Source organism: Lissotriton helveticus, chromosome 9 (assembly GCF_964261635.1).
Source record: "Lissotriton helveticus chromosome 9, aLisHel1.1, whole genome shotgun sequence".
In the NCBI taxonomy this organism is placed as follows: domain Eukaryota; kingdom Metazoa; phylum Chordata; class Amphibia; order Caudata; family Salamandridae; genus Lissotriton; species Lissotriton helveticus.
Genome location: NC_136070.1, coordinates 1160314936 through 1160330189, shown reverse-complemented (window position 1 = coordinate 1160330189; position 15254 = coordinate 1160314936). Strand labels below are relative to the sequence as shown.

General features: G+C 43.1%; 1 protein-coding gene across 1 annotated transcript in view; it reads right to left on the bottom strand.

Moving 5' to 3' along the window:
- The window catches only part of WNK2 (WNK lysine deficient protein kinase 2), a 581173-nt gene that overhangs the window by 188617 nt on the left and 377302 nt on the right, over positions 1 to 15254 (bottom strand). The window contains exons 13-15 of the mRNA XM_078661612.1: positions 12305 to 12354; positions 10099 to 10255; positions 9870 to 9986 (exon numbers count right to left, since the gene is read on the bottom strand). Of these exons, the coding sequence (XP_078517738.1) occupies positions 9870 to 9986; positions 10099 to 10255; positions 12305 to 12354 (324 nt within the window). The remainder of the gene's footprint in view (positions 1 to 9869; positions 9987 to 10098; positions 10256 to 12304; positions 12355 to 15254) is intronic.

Genomic DNA, 15254 nt, shown 5'->3' with positions numbered 1-15254 from the left:
CCCTCTCCCTTTTTGCGGCCCTCGCTTGACGGATAACCCCAAAACAAAAACAGAATGCTGCAGTGAGTGGCAGTCTAGTTTTGAAAATCTCACGAAGATTCATCAAACAACGCAAAAGTTATAGTTAGGTGAATATGTTTCAGAGACAACATTAACGCTTTGAACTAAAAAAAAAAGGAGAAATTAACCAGTTATAGTTAGCATAGCTAACTAAAACTTGCACCCCTGCCATGCACTGCTTAAGACCTCACATAATACATAATTCATGACACCACTTATGGCACCACAGATGATATCATCCAATGAATGTGTTAATTTGATTTATAGTTTACATACAGGTGGGTAACTACCATCTTACTTTTCTACCTAGATTTGTTCAGCCTGTGTCCAGCTAATCGGTGTAAGTGTTTCCAAAGCACATGCGCTCCTAATGTACCATAGGTGTGTAGAGGCATTGAACACACTGTAAATCTTTGTATTGAAGACTACTCTGTGTGCAGGTGACAGCTTACTACTTGTGTACATTATATTCCACACACATTTTTGGGTACTGCAGAAAAAGTTTGCAGCAGGGAAAAGATTCTATGAACTGCATACTGAATATTGTAAACAGCCTTGAGTTATTAGGCAGAATCATCTCAGCATGACAGTTTCTACTTTCATAGAAGGCTTGGTGCACCAGGTACTAACCTATGCACAGTTGCCGGTTTTGCTTCAGAGGATGGGCTATCTGTAAAGATTTCACCACAGTATAAAGGCTGCAGGTAGTATAATCTCTCTGCACCTTCAGAACTTAGTTATTTTAAGTGAATTATTGTGCTTTAGACACGTTTTGAATAGTGTGCACACTGTTGTTAGTAGATACATTTTACTACTCTGTGGTGAATTTCTCATGAGAGTTTCACTGTCTGCAAACAGTGTGGTACAAAGTACACTCTCTCCATACATACATTCACTCAATTCCTCAAAATAGGTTTAGTGACTGTCAGAGGTGTGATGCATGTAGACTATCCATAGAAGGGCATTAATTATGCAACAGAGTTTCAGTATCTAGAGGAACGTAGTTTTCCCTGACCAGTTGTATACAGATTGAACACTGTGTGCAGAATAGGTTACCCTTTCATCTGTGGTTCAGCCAACATGAACTCACCTACCCATGAAGTGCATGGTATGTGGCCAATCTTGCACACAACACAAACTTGCTTTACCAATGGGGGTTGTCTGCATCATAGCAGTAATAATGCTTTATATTATTCTGAGCTATTTTGCACTTGCTTTCATGCCTGTTTATAGAGCAATGTATACAAAACAAGCTTGGATGATGTCACTAGTAATGTCATACATTATGTTATAGAACATGCAATGAATAACATGTGAGGTCGTAAGAATGTTAATGTCACTGGCATTTACTGAACATACATTACTTTAACCTTTTCTTTTTTTCCAGCAAATTTCTAACTTTTTTTCAAATTAATAACACATGTTTTTATCACATCCAACTACAATGTTACTTTAAACTTTGTTTTTTCCAGTTAATTTATGGACTTTTTAACATTTAATGTAATATTTAATTATCATACATAAAGGCTACACCTCGCGCTGCACGGCGAGGGGTTGGCTGTAAGTCCTGGCTGCCCACATGCAGGCAAACCCATGCTGAACATGCCCTTCAAACTTGTGTAATGAGCTAGGTTTGCGGCCTAATCCTCACACTACGCAGTGCCTTCGGTCGTGCCCAGTGGGGGCTTGGCTGCAGGTCCTGGTCGGTGGCCAGTCCCACGCATGCAGCCAACCCCATGCTGTGCATGGCCTTTTGGTCGTGCACGGTGAGGGTAGGTCACAAGGATGGCCTGGGGTCAGGCCTGCGGCCAACCGCACAATGCTGAAGGCCTTTGGCCAGGCATGCTGGGTGTTGGCCATAGGGCTGGCCTTGTGAACCCCAGGGCCTTTTTAAAAACAAAATAAGGGCGAGGAGGGCCATATGCCCACCTCCCCCTTTCCGAGCCCTTTTAAGCATTGGGGTACCCATTCCCCAGGGCCATACATATAAGGTAAAAGAAGAGGGAGGTAGTAAGGTCCCTCTCGCTCTGCCTTTTTAGGCCATGGGGACCCCATCCCCCAGGGCAGTACATGTATGTTGGGAGGGAGACAGCATTGCCCATGCCCCCCTGAGCCTTGATAGGCTCTGGGGACCCCATCCCCAGGGCCCTTTGCCTTTTAATTAAAGGGTAGGGAGCCTTGTGGCCTGTCTCTCTCCTGAGCCTTGTAAGGCCCTGTGCACCACACCCCCAGGGCCATTTCTAAAAATAAAGGAGAGGGATCTTTGACATCCACCTCCCCGAGCAGTTCTCTTCCCCAGGGACCAAATTCCCCCAGGGCCACTTATTTTAATAAAGGGGAGGTGGATGCAGGGCCCCACTCTGAGCCTTGTTGAGAACTCAAACTCCCAGGGTAAATTCTTAAATTAAGGGGATCGGAACAGCATGCCCCCTTCCCCAAGACTTTATCGGCCCAATCTCCCAGGGACACTTAACTAATAAAGGGGAGTGGGGCACACAGTCCCCTTCCCTGAGGCTCCTTAGGCCCTGTGGACCCCATCCCCAAGGACCATGTCATTTTTTAGGGGGAGGGCGGCCACTATCCCAAGCGGTTACCCAATCCCCCAGGGCCAGCATTTCTAATAGGTGGTTGTCCACCCAGAGCACCCACCATTCTATCATTGGGACCTGCAAGCTAAGCCCCAAGGTGCCTGTGGCCCCAGCCAGCACCCCGCATACAGCAGGCATAGCTCCCAGCCACAGGGAGCAGCTCTAAATGCAATATTTTGATTTGTTTCCCTGCCTGCTTCAGTCCATTTTTAAGGCTCACACTTACTGGGAACGGACTTGGTGTTTGCACCTGCTTGGCCCGGTATGGGAAGGGAAACTGCAATGTCCCAGGGATGGGCTTCCTAGGACATAAATACTGAGCTGACACCAGGAGATGGGGTCCCCGGAGCCACTAATAGCACAGGGAGTGGGGCCACATGGGGAGGCCCATATAAGGTAAATTTGGTTCTGGGCGTGGGCTTCCCAGGGCATAAACACATTAAACATGGCCCGGCTGCCATTTGCTCTTCCCAATCCCACGGGAGCACAGCATTTCTTGAAGATTTGTATTCTTGTTCGGTCACGGGGAGGCCCTTTGGGTCCCCCTTATTTGATCTAGGGGATCCCTATCCTGCCCTCATTTACTTTTTTTCAGTACTAAGTCCCCGACTCCTATAATGGCTGCCAACAACTTTTTTCATATGTTGCTGGCAGCCAATAAGAGCGCTTGCTTCTGTGGGAGTGGGACTGCATCAGGAGCGAGATGGCCCAAGAGAAATAAAGCTCCCTGGGCCAAACAGAATGCTCAATTTTTAAACTGGTGTTACCACAAGAGTCTCTTGAGCCTCTTGCAGATCCAACAAACCAGACATTTAATTATTTTTTACCCTTAATTTCTTGGGAAAAAATACTGATAGGATTTACACCAAATCACAACAAGCATAATGTTCATGCCATGATCTAGCTTCTGGGCAAATTTGGTTTAATTTGTTCAGCAGTTTTTGCAGTAACCTTGTCTACAGAAATCTATGAAAAATGTATTGGGATTTTGCTTTTGGGACCCTCTTTGTCTCAGTCCATGCTTGGCAGATCACCCTTGAACTTTTCAGGAATGAGCTGGAATTATTTTTGGAAGGTTTTGTGAAGATTCATCAAAAGGGGCCAAAGTTATTAGCAAACCAAAAACACTTACTATGGAAACGCAGATATAACTATTTATGTGTGTGCACTTAAAAATTTTTAGACACCTGAAAAGACAATTCGTTCATTCATTCATGCATGCTGATATTCCTGCAATGTTGCTAGCTAGGTGAAGAGGAGTACGAAACAAAATGGAAACTCATTCAGAAGACAGCTGGCTTTCAAATAGTTACTCAGTTTCTTCTTAATAACCAACTTATATATTTTTTTCAGCATTGAAAGTACCTTCTGTTCTGTGGTGTCTTATTGTTCTGTGTGTACAGAGTAAGATCAGTGGTGTACTGTCTCCACATGTAACAGTATGACATGCTGGGTGTTTGCAGGTATAATCTCAGTTAACAGTGATTAGTAGGGAGTTAAAATAAGAGCCCTTACTATATTGTAATGTATTACTATTTTTTTTTTGTATAGCGCCTAATGCCATTGCCAAAGCAGTTCTCAGTGGAAGAGTAGGGGACTGCTACATTTGCTCAGTGTTCTTAGTTGTTAGATAGTTGGTTTATAATGTAACCTATGGTGCAGAGTTTGGTGTCCTGCATATGGGCTGAACGGATGCCAAGACTGTGCAACAGCACACCTGTAGGTGAGCTTATACATGCCATGAAGAGAATTAAGAAATGCAGTGGAAATTTTGCATTTATTTGCCATCTTTGTTATTTTGCTTACAGCAGAGGAACATTTTATTTGAGAACTGCCAGGTCTATACCACCATCATGAATTTCTGGAGATACTGAATGTTCATTTTCCTTGCTTAGAGTGCACTGGGCTGCGTATACCTATGATGGGCAGCTACATAAAGGATTTTCATTACTTGGCCAAATTAAAAATTGGACCTTTAGGTAGTTTTTAACCAAACAAACATTTGAAAGGAAAAAGTAAGCAAGCATCGATTGATGTAAAACCAATTTTAGAAGCAGACGGCCAAGTGTAAAAAAAACAAAAAACAAGGCAGCAGGTATTTTCCACCTATGAACCCAGGAACTGGAACAAACAAACCGCATCCATCAGGACCGCCTCAATCCTGCTTAAATTTAGAAAAGAACTAAAGACTTTCAAAGAGCAGTACATCACAATGCATTAACCATCCACAACCCAGCTTCCTCTCCTAGTAACTTTTAATTTACGCTTTTTATTGACCAAGTACTGCACTCCACTACCTGCTAGGTTTGCACTCTAGAAATGATGTCATGTGATCAAGCTTCAGGGGAAGCCAAACCCGTTATGGCGGACAGCTCGGTGAAATTAAAGCACTCTAATTCTGCACTGATTTATGGATCTGCTCTTCGTCAATTTGTTCGAGTGAGAAGCATTTGTTGTTTGACGATTTACTTTGTTATATATATATATATATATATATATAACAATGTGGTTAGAGGTTTACACATCAACAGTGGAAAAGGAACAAGAGAGGCCTCTACACCAGTTTCGCTTCTTTGTGGGTGTTTCCGGTTCATCTTGGAGAGGCAAATTGTGTTGTTAGCATGTACCATTTTAAAACATGGCTGCATTCTGTGCATTAATGCTGGTGAACTTAAAATGAATGCCGGTTGTACATACCTGAATATGCACATGTGCTTGCCAGTTTCAAGTTGGGGCGTTCTGTGAAGCCATTGCTCATAAATTATGCACTTTGCAGATTTCCCTACAATGGCAAAGAGCTTCAGAAAAAACAGTAGCATAGCTATCGAGTCCGACACTTGTCAACAGATGGGGTAATTGTCAAGTTATAAGCTTGAATGTTTTTTTTTCTTCTTCTTTATTGTGACATTAGTAGGACTATCAGGGCTTAGGCCATATGTCTGCTCATCAATTGGCATTATTCTGGATGAGGCATGGTGGTCATCGCATCCCTGTACAGAACTTTATTATGAAAAGTACTGTTTCCTGGTTTTCCCTTTTGGGGCATTTCTTGATTTAGATTATCCCAATCTCATAACTTAGGAGGAGTTTGCTTCCTGAGATGGGTTAGTGTTTAGATGGGTATGCTGGTGTTTATCCTCTTCTAGAAAATGCAGCAGGTCTTGAAGATAAATGATTAAGAGGCAGTCAGTCCAGCCCATTAGAGTAAAAGAATCTTTAATTATTGAAATTTTTATGAAGTTCAAGTTCAGAAATTTATATAGCGCACTACTCACCCAGAGGGTCTCAAGGCGCTTGGGGGAGGGGGGTGCATTTATTTATCGAATATCCAAGTTTTTAGTTGTTTTCTGAAGGAGAGGTGGTTCTGAGTAAGGCGGAGGTGGTTGGGGAGAGAATTCCAGGTCTTGGCCGCTAGGTAGGAGAAGGATCTGCCCCCCATGGTGGATTTAGGGATGCGTGGGATAGCGGCGAGGGCTTGATTGGATGATCGTAGTTGGCGGGTGGGGGTGTAGAAGGTTAGTCGTGTGCTGAGGCATTCGGGTCCAAGGTCGTAGAGGGCTTTGTGTGCGTGGGTGAGGAGACGAAATGTTATTCTCTTGTTGACGGGGAGCCAGTGGAGGTCTTTCAGGTGACCGGAAATGTGAGCTTGACAAGGAATGTCCAGTATGAGTCTGGCTGAGGCATTTTGGATGCGTTGGAGTTTTTTCTGAAGTTTGGCTGTGGTTCCGGCGTAAAGGGTGTTTCCGTAATCCAGACGGCTGGTGACCAGGGCGTGGGTGACCGTCTTTTTTGTTTCGGTGGGGATCCAACGGAAGACTTTTTTGAGCATGCGTAGGATGTTGAAGCAGGATGATGATACGGCGTTGACTTGTCTGGACATCGAGAGAGAGGAGTCTAGGATGAAGCCCAGGTTGCGTGCGTGATCCGTAGGTATGGGTGCGGTTCCCAGGGCAGGTGGCCACCAAGAGTTGTCCCAGGCAGAGGGGGATGAACCTAAGATGAGGACTTCCGTTTTGTCCGAGTTTATTTTTAAACAGCTGTTCTTCATCCACTCAGCTACATCTTTCATTCCTTCGTGTAGGTTGGTTTTGGCGGTGTTTGGGTCTTTGGTGAGAGAGAGGATCAGCTGGGTGTCGTCTGCGTAGGAGATGATGTTGAGGTTGTGTTGGCGCGTGATGGATGCGAGGGGGCTCATGTATACGTTGAAGAGGGTGGGGCTGAGTGATGATCCTTGTGGTACGCCGCAGATGACTTCGGTGGCCTCTGATCTGAAAGGGGGGAGGCGGACACTCTGGGTTCTTCCGGCGAGGAACGAGATGATCCATTCCAGTGCTTTTCCTTGTATTCCGACATTGTTGAGACGTTGTATGAGGGTGCTGTGACAGACTGTGTCGAAGGCTGCGGAGAGGTCAAGTAGGATGAGGGCAACCGTTTCTCCGTTGTCCAGTAGTGTTCGAATGTCGTCTGTTGCTGCGATGAGGGTGGTTTCGGTGCTGTGTTTGGCTCGGAAGCCGTGAAGGGTCAAGGGATTTGTTGGATTCGAGGAAGGCGGCGAGCTGACTGTTGACGGCTTTCTCAATGACTTTGGCGGGGAATGGGAGGAGCGAGATGGGGCGGTAGTTCTTAAGTTCAGTGGGGTCTGCTGTGGGTTTCTTCAGAAGGGCGCTGAGTTCGGCATGTTTCCAGCTATCCGGGAAGGTGGCGGAGTTGAGGGAGCAGTTGATGACATCCCGGAGATGGCGTGCGATGATAGAGTCTGCTTTGTTGAAAATGTGGTGGGGACAAGGGTCGGTTGGCGATCCTGAGTGGATGGAGTTCATCAGGCGGATGGTGTCTTCGGTGGTGATTGGGTTCCAGGCGTAGAGGTTGTTAGAGTGCGGTTTTGGTTCGGGGGTGGGTGAAGTGGGCTGGTCTTCGGATTGGTTTTTGAAGCTGTTATGCATGTCGGCGATTTTGTTGTGGAAGAATGAGGATAGAGAGTCGCAGAGGTCTTGGGAGGGGGTGATGTCGTTGGTGCCGGCGGTGGGGTTGGTAAATTCTTTGACGATGTTGAATAGTTCCTTGCTGTTTTGGGCGTTGTCGTCAAGTCGATCCTTGAATGCTGATTTCTTGGTGGATCGGATGAGTTGGTGGGGTTTGCGGGTGGCGTTCTTGAAGGAGGCCAGGTTGTCAGTGGTTGGGTTTTTTCTCCAGGCTCTCTCGAGGGTACGACAGAGCTTCTTGGATTTCTTAAGGTAGTCGTTGAACCAGGGGGCTTTTTTGCTGCCTTGCTTGATTTGATGGTATTTCAAGGGTGCTAGTTCGTCTGCGCTGTGGGTGATCCATTGTGTGATGTTGGTGGCTGCTTGGTTTGGGTCCGATGATTTGGCAGGGGGGTTTTGGTGAAGCGATGTGAAGAGTTGGTCGGTGGTAATTTTGTTCCAGTTTCTTCGGGGAATAGGTTGTGGGGGGTTGTGGGTCGAGGTCTTTTTGTAGTTGAAGTGAACGCAGCTGTGGTCCGTCCAATGGAGAGTAGTGGTGTGATCGAAGGAGATGTGCTTGCTGGAGGTGAAGATTGGGTCGAGCGTGTGTCCGGCAAGGTGGGTGGGGGTGTCAACAAGTTGTTTGAGTCCGAGATTGGCTAGGTTGTCTAGAAGGTTGGTGGTATTGCTGTCGTTTTTCTTTTCCAGGTGGAAGTTCAGGTCTCCCACTAGGATGTGAAGTGCAATATATAATGTTCTGCCCTCTGCAGGGCACTTACAGAGCCAGTTTAAAGTCAGAAAACTACAAACAAGGAACAGAAAGACTTCAAAATGCAAAGTATATACCAATTTTTTATTTATTAACTGCCCTAGTTATTTGTGATTAGTTGTCCTAGTTAAAAAAAACACTAGCTTAAAGAGTTCCATTTAGCCATTCCCGAAATAACGTTTTTGGGTTCAACTCTCATGGTGGGGTTCAAAGCATTCTGGAGCCTCGGCCCTCACTGCTGAAGTGGTGTAAAGCCCAAAGATTGGTGGAAAGACCTAATTTGATCCTCAACATACAGGCATTAGGGCTGGATTCATGCAGAGTATTTAACTGAATGTTTTAAAATAGTTTGGCAGTCTAGGGTGGTAGCATTTGCAGTCTGTGGGATGTTTTTGGAGGTTACAGTTCAGTCTTCATGTCAAATGGATCCAGTGCCAAAAGAGCAAGGATTTTCAAGAGTACTAACATAGACAGATAACCCGCTATAACATCTGTTATGAGTCTGGGGTAGATTAAAGTTCTGTATCACAAATGACACCCAGGTTTCTTTCTTAGTGTGATGTGGCTGGTGGGACCTCAGACATGAGGGCCACTTGAAGGAACAAATGTTGAGCCCGCCAAACCTATCAGGTATTCTGCTTTGCTACAGCAGAATGTTTCCTTGAATCTTGGAGTGTTTTGTGCGATTTGATAGTATTTCTGTAAACCTTTCACTAATCAGGACAACCTTCAGCAAACGTGTTGTGGAGATCGAGGTACCATTAGAAGGACATTGACAGCAAGTCACATTTGAGAGAACCAAGGTTTGGATGGTCATTATGAATTCTATGCATGAGAAATAGGGAGTTATTCTTCTTAGTTTCAACAGGGATACATACTCAGGAGGGGAGCTACAGCAAGGTTCTACGGTATGGGTTTCTGTTTACTGTTTGGCATGTGCATACTCCATCCACCGGTGGGCCAACTTTAAAAATAAAAAAATGAATGTGTCCGTCTGCAACGCAAAAGGTGCTCATGTAAAGTGCTCTGATCCCTTCGGGTCTAGTTCATGCTATAAAAAACTCCCCCAAAAAGTGTAGCTAAGACCAATTACAATGGAGCTGGGAGTGCTATCAATAGTATTCACTTTTGTTGCAAATTATGATTTCTGCTAAGGTTTTTTAATGTTTTTTATGAACTGATATGACATTCGAGATGGCGAAGCCCATTCTGCATTGTACTTTAGGAGTTATTAAAATTATTGAAAACACACATGGCTCTTTACAACGTGACTTCAGGCAAAATGTAGCAATGGATTTTAGTAGAAGCATACAAGCCTGACATATCCATTATATTTGCGCTCATACAAAATATCTTTTTGAGACAAGGACAGTTTATGTGCTTGCTTTTAATGGATATGCACCATCATGTTAACATAGAACATTCAGATCACTCAAATATAGCCAGTCTTGTGTTTTTACAGACACAAAAGTAAAAGGCCATTTTTCTTACCATATAAGTTGCAATTTCATCTGGCGCATCGCCATCTAAATCGAACTTGAATGTCACCATTTTGTGATTGTGGGTTTCCAATTGGCATTCCACCATTTTATCACCAGTATTTGAAACCTAGAACACAATATGTTATTAGAAACACAACGGGGCAACCTAAATTGATGAATATGCAACACATTACCTTAAATTAACAACTCAAATCAACAGATTTAACTAAAATGCTTACATTTAAGATGGTCAGTTTGGGTCTGCACGTCTTTTCTTGGCGTGAACGAGTACGAGAAGATCTCCTATGATGTTTCTTTGCAGGTTTCCCTCCGGCTTGCATTCCTTCACACCCATCGCTGAATTCTCTTCCTGAAGCAGCATCAGAGCCTGCATAGCTTGAAAAGAAAATACGTTTCCATATGGGATGTTAGCAAGGGGAAGAGCCAAAAACCTGAGAATGGGCACAGTCACTGTACTGCCTAAATGCAGCTTCCCAGACAAATCTCTTTTCCTCCAATCATCGCAATGAGGCTTGAGTTGGCTTCTTCCGGTTTGTATTCCACCCTAATACGTTTTGAATTTGTCTTCACCCAGTTGATACTCTTGTCTGTGATTTAGAGGTTTCTTCTTTTGGTGCTGCCATATTTCTGTATTGTCTGTATTTGCCCTTCCCCCTTTCTTATCTCTTTCTTCTACTTCCAATTACCTTAACCTAGTCTGTAACTAATTCACCATAACAAATCCTCATCTCCAGATTTACACTAACAAGACAGTTAGAAGGTTTTCTATTGTCAAGTGTACATTGCTTATTTTAAGACGACTCCTTAAATCCTTTGCAACAATTTGCATAGTCTGCCTTGTAGTGGATTGTCCAGAGAATGGATTTCCAAAGTGCTAGGGCTTCAATAGAAATGTATTCACCTCTGGAATGTAAGTATGAAAATATTTTGATATTACCGACTGGAAGGGTTTTAGTGCTACAAGAGATACATTATGTGGTGAGATGGTTGATTTTGTAAGGATTTAAGCACAGAGGAGAACATTTCTATTTTGACTCTCTGCTTGACTTGGAGCCAAAATAGTTTAATGTTTTCAGTGGTCTTTTGGTGCAGTGCAATGCTTATTGGTCTTCAGGTGTGAAAACCTTCCTACAAGTTGAAACTAAAGACTACACTGAAAATGTTTTAATTTTTAATGTTCCCCATCGGTGTAAAACATTTGAGGCTAACCTGGGGTTGGAGAGTCTGGGTGAGCCCTTTATCACAAGTAGTGAGGCTAAGGGTCTCCCGCCCCCGGGTCCTGATTTACGTTGTATTTTTGTAACCAATGTAAATTACTGCAGGTGGACGCGAAGACGGTCAGTCCACACAGCAGACGCTTGCACACATTAGCGTGTGTGCTGCTTAAAATGCATATACATGTGGCGTAATTACTTTTTGCCACCCACTTTCACTTTTTTCACCTACACCACAATTTTAATTCACTGTGAGGAAGGTCCTGAGGAAAGCTCTACACAGTTTTATATGGGCTGAAACATGGCGACATAACAGATAACTGAGACTCAACTAAAAAGTCTCTTGTAGTTATCCACTTGTTTTTAATATATCCTGGGCCACTGGGAATAAAGAATTTTTAATCAGTTAGAGTCCCAAAGATATTTTTAATACACCACTTCATCACACTTTCACAAAAAGCCAGCTCCACTGTAATCAGGTGTCGCAGCACAGCTGAGAAGCATTTGGCTACTCAGCTGGGAACCCGATGATGAAGCATGACACCAACTAGGTTGGTATGTGAGGGTTCTTCAAACAAACCCCTGCAGTGCCGGACATTGCAGTATCGGACATTCTGCTACACAGGAAAAAGCAAAGCTGCATAGTACTCCACTCCCAGGATGCTGTGTGCACAAACGCGAATGAAGGCAAAGCCTGAAGTTTCACAAAAGCAAATAGATGTGCTATTTTGTTCAATTTTGCAAAACACTAATGATTTAATCAAAGCAAAATATTGGGGGACACCACTAAGTCAATTCAGTTCTTTTAAGAGGTACCTGCTGCACTTTACGGTGCTACATAAAGTATTTTGAGAAGTAGAATCGGGCACTTCGCCTTCATGTGATAAGTATCGACAGCAAGGGGGGTGAGGGGGGGGGACAGTTCAATGATTCTTTGTAGTCCTTATTTTCCTTTAACGATTCTTGATAACACTAGTTGAGTAACTACACTATACTCCTACCATACACCAGTTACTTTAAAGAGTTCATTTTATTAGTCAAAACAATCTACAAACATGTTTTTCCACAAAGAACCCTGTCATTTTAGTTATTGCCTACGTATCTGAAATGTTCCATTTCATGATACTTACACACTGCAGTACCCAAGACACTTCAATTGCATATGGACACGTCTAACAATAATTGGATGAAAGAGATCAGTGAGAATTACCTATCACTGGTCTGTACTTGAGTTTGTTGGTTTTCCTGAGATGCATGCTCCTGAAATATAATAAATGTAATTTAACACACAACACAATAAATACAAATCTGAAGAGAACTGTAGTAATTTGATCATTTAAAAGAATTGTGAGGAGTGCAGTAGTAGAATTATCTTCCTGCTTTATTCCATTCACATGATTTAAATGATTTTTGAACAAATGTCAGTATGGTACATCTGGATTAGTCTAGGGCAAGGATTACTGAAAACTACAAATTCTTGACAGCACCTTTGATCAGTATTCTAGTTTATGGTCTCAGCTATTAAGTGATTATCAATGAATGTTGAAGTTCAATTTGAATTTTACAAAGTTAGGTTAACACATAGATTCAGATTTGCATATCCCATCAGTCAAACTGTGGTGAGAGCCTGGACCAAATTCACTGTTGAAAAAATGATAACATGTTCTCTTCTTGCCAAAAGACCCATTGTGTTGAAATAATAAACCTCAATATACACAGGATCCTCTAATTATCACAGACTTAACTCAAAGGGTTTAGACCAAGGAAGCATCTAAAAAGAGTCACAAATGTGCCCTACCAGACACACCACCATTTAAAAAACAGCCCAGGGTATTAATTAGCATTCGATGAAATGCGGCAGCTTCCCAGGTAAAAATTAAGACATGAACATCTCAATTACACAAACAGCTTGTGAGAAGATGATTGAGGCAGCACTGCAAGACCGTAATACTATCCCCCTGCCTATACTCTACAAGTGGAACAGCATCCTTAAATATTACCAACCCTGTGAGTACGTTTGTCAGTTGTCCCCACATGGTGTATACAATATTTGAATTTTTGCTCACAGCTACATCTCATGTTAGAAATTGACAACAGTTCTCTCCATTAAATAGAATAAGTTTAAAGGTTATTGGCCTTAATTCTGACCACTCTTCAACATCTAGGTGTACAAATATAAAATACACACTCAGATGTTTTGGAGGGCAACCCGGTTATGGTAATTCGCTCACTCAGTTCACAAATTACCTTTTAAAAAAAATTACCCTCACAGTGACATGTTGGATATCCTTTGCTAAAATGTTAAAGTTACTTTGGCTCCTGTATCATTTCAATAGTCTTCGACTACAGCTTCCACCTACCTTCCAGGAACTTGCTGCTATGTCAGTCACGCTAATCTGGAAGATGGGAAGGTAACACGTTGCTTTATCCAAGATAAAACTCCCAACCTCAGGCAGAGGCTTGGAGGTTCTAGACTTTCTTGGCTATTATCTTGCAGCACAACAACTGCAATGGCTGGCGTAATGGCTCTCTGAATAATCACATACGAGAGACCGGCTTCTTCCTAACTTCGATCTGAAACCGGGCCCTCCACTCAGTCCTATTCCATTGTACGGCAAAGTTTGTTAAACTTCCCCTTTTACTGAAGAGAGACCAAGCTAGTTTAAAACATGCTATCACCTATGCAAAACGTCTAGATTTTTATGCCTCAACAACATCCCTACAGGGTCTTCCAACCACTGGGGGTCCCCTCCGATTTACATAGTTCAACAAATGGACAGAGGTAGATTTAAGTACAGTGGGGGACTTCAAGGAGGGCTTCCTTACTAGCTCCTAAGACCTGATGGAGATGCATGATTTACGTGGAAGTAACTTCCTGTTATGTGGTAGAGGTAATGAAGTCTTAAAAAGCAGTGAGCATACAGTTAAGTGAACCAGGATCAAAAAATATCTTCTTGCAAATGCTACATACAATTGTGAATGGCAGACGTTTAGTTATCTGGTTGTTGAAAGCTATCCAACAATATATGGGTAGTAGCTCTCTTCCTTGCGAGATAATTTGGAGGAAGCACTTGGGCAGCGCTTCACTGATGTAGAGTGGCTAAAATCCTGGAATACCCCCAAAAGGTTCCACGCAATGACTGGTTTCAGTGTATTCAATTTCACGTCTAGCATAGAGCTTATTTCACCTTGCACAAACTTCACAGGATATACCCAGTGGTACCAGATGCTTGCCTCTGGTGCTATGCAGTTATGCAGCTCTGGCTGATATTCTCAATATGTTTTTGGAACTGCCCACCTTTACAATTGCTTTATTCCAACGTAATTGCAGACATATCTACTATAATAGAACATTAGATAGCTGTGGACCCGGGGGGTTGACTGCTTGGCCTCCTTCCAGAAAAATCAGATACTGCTAGATTAATGTACCTCTTGCTGTTCATTACCAAGCCAGCCATCTCTATGTGTTGGAGATCTCCCCTTTATGCCCCATTTTGCCCACTGGAAAAATGAGGCCCTAAGCAGAGTGAAGAGTACAACTCTCCGAAGGAAAGAAAAAACAGTATCCGAAGGAGAGCGATAGCAGTTTATCGTGACACCTTGCTTGATGCCTTTATGAAGCAGGTTAAGGATGATGCCATGGAACCCTATTTAAATCCATGCGGTTGCCAACCGTATCACTCCACTATCCTTTTAGAGCTGCAAGAGAGACTCCCTGATTAATTTCCCTTACACATTATCACCGTCGTGGCCTTGCATAATCTGGCTTCTTACCTCGTTTCCCACTCACTCTTATACAACCTTATAATCTACGTTGGGGCTGGAATTGCTATTGCCTCCTTTTTGATACATTGGATAATTGGTGCACTCTCCATGTGCCAGCACTAATGCCGACTTATGGCCAGAGTTTCCTGCTCCCCTTTGTTGCCGCTGCGGGGACCTGGCTGGGGTCAGGTTTACTTTTTTTCCCCCTCACTTTGGGGTTCATGTTACATTCATAACAATCAGACGCAACACTACAAAAAATATTTACTTATAATTGGTTGCAATGCTTTTTCAGCTCCCGTTAGTATATCATCCACAGCAATGTTTGCTTAAGTATTGGTACTTTCTCAATTCATCTATCCTATTGATACAATATTATTGTACGAATTTGTTGA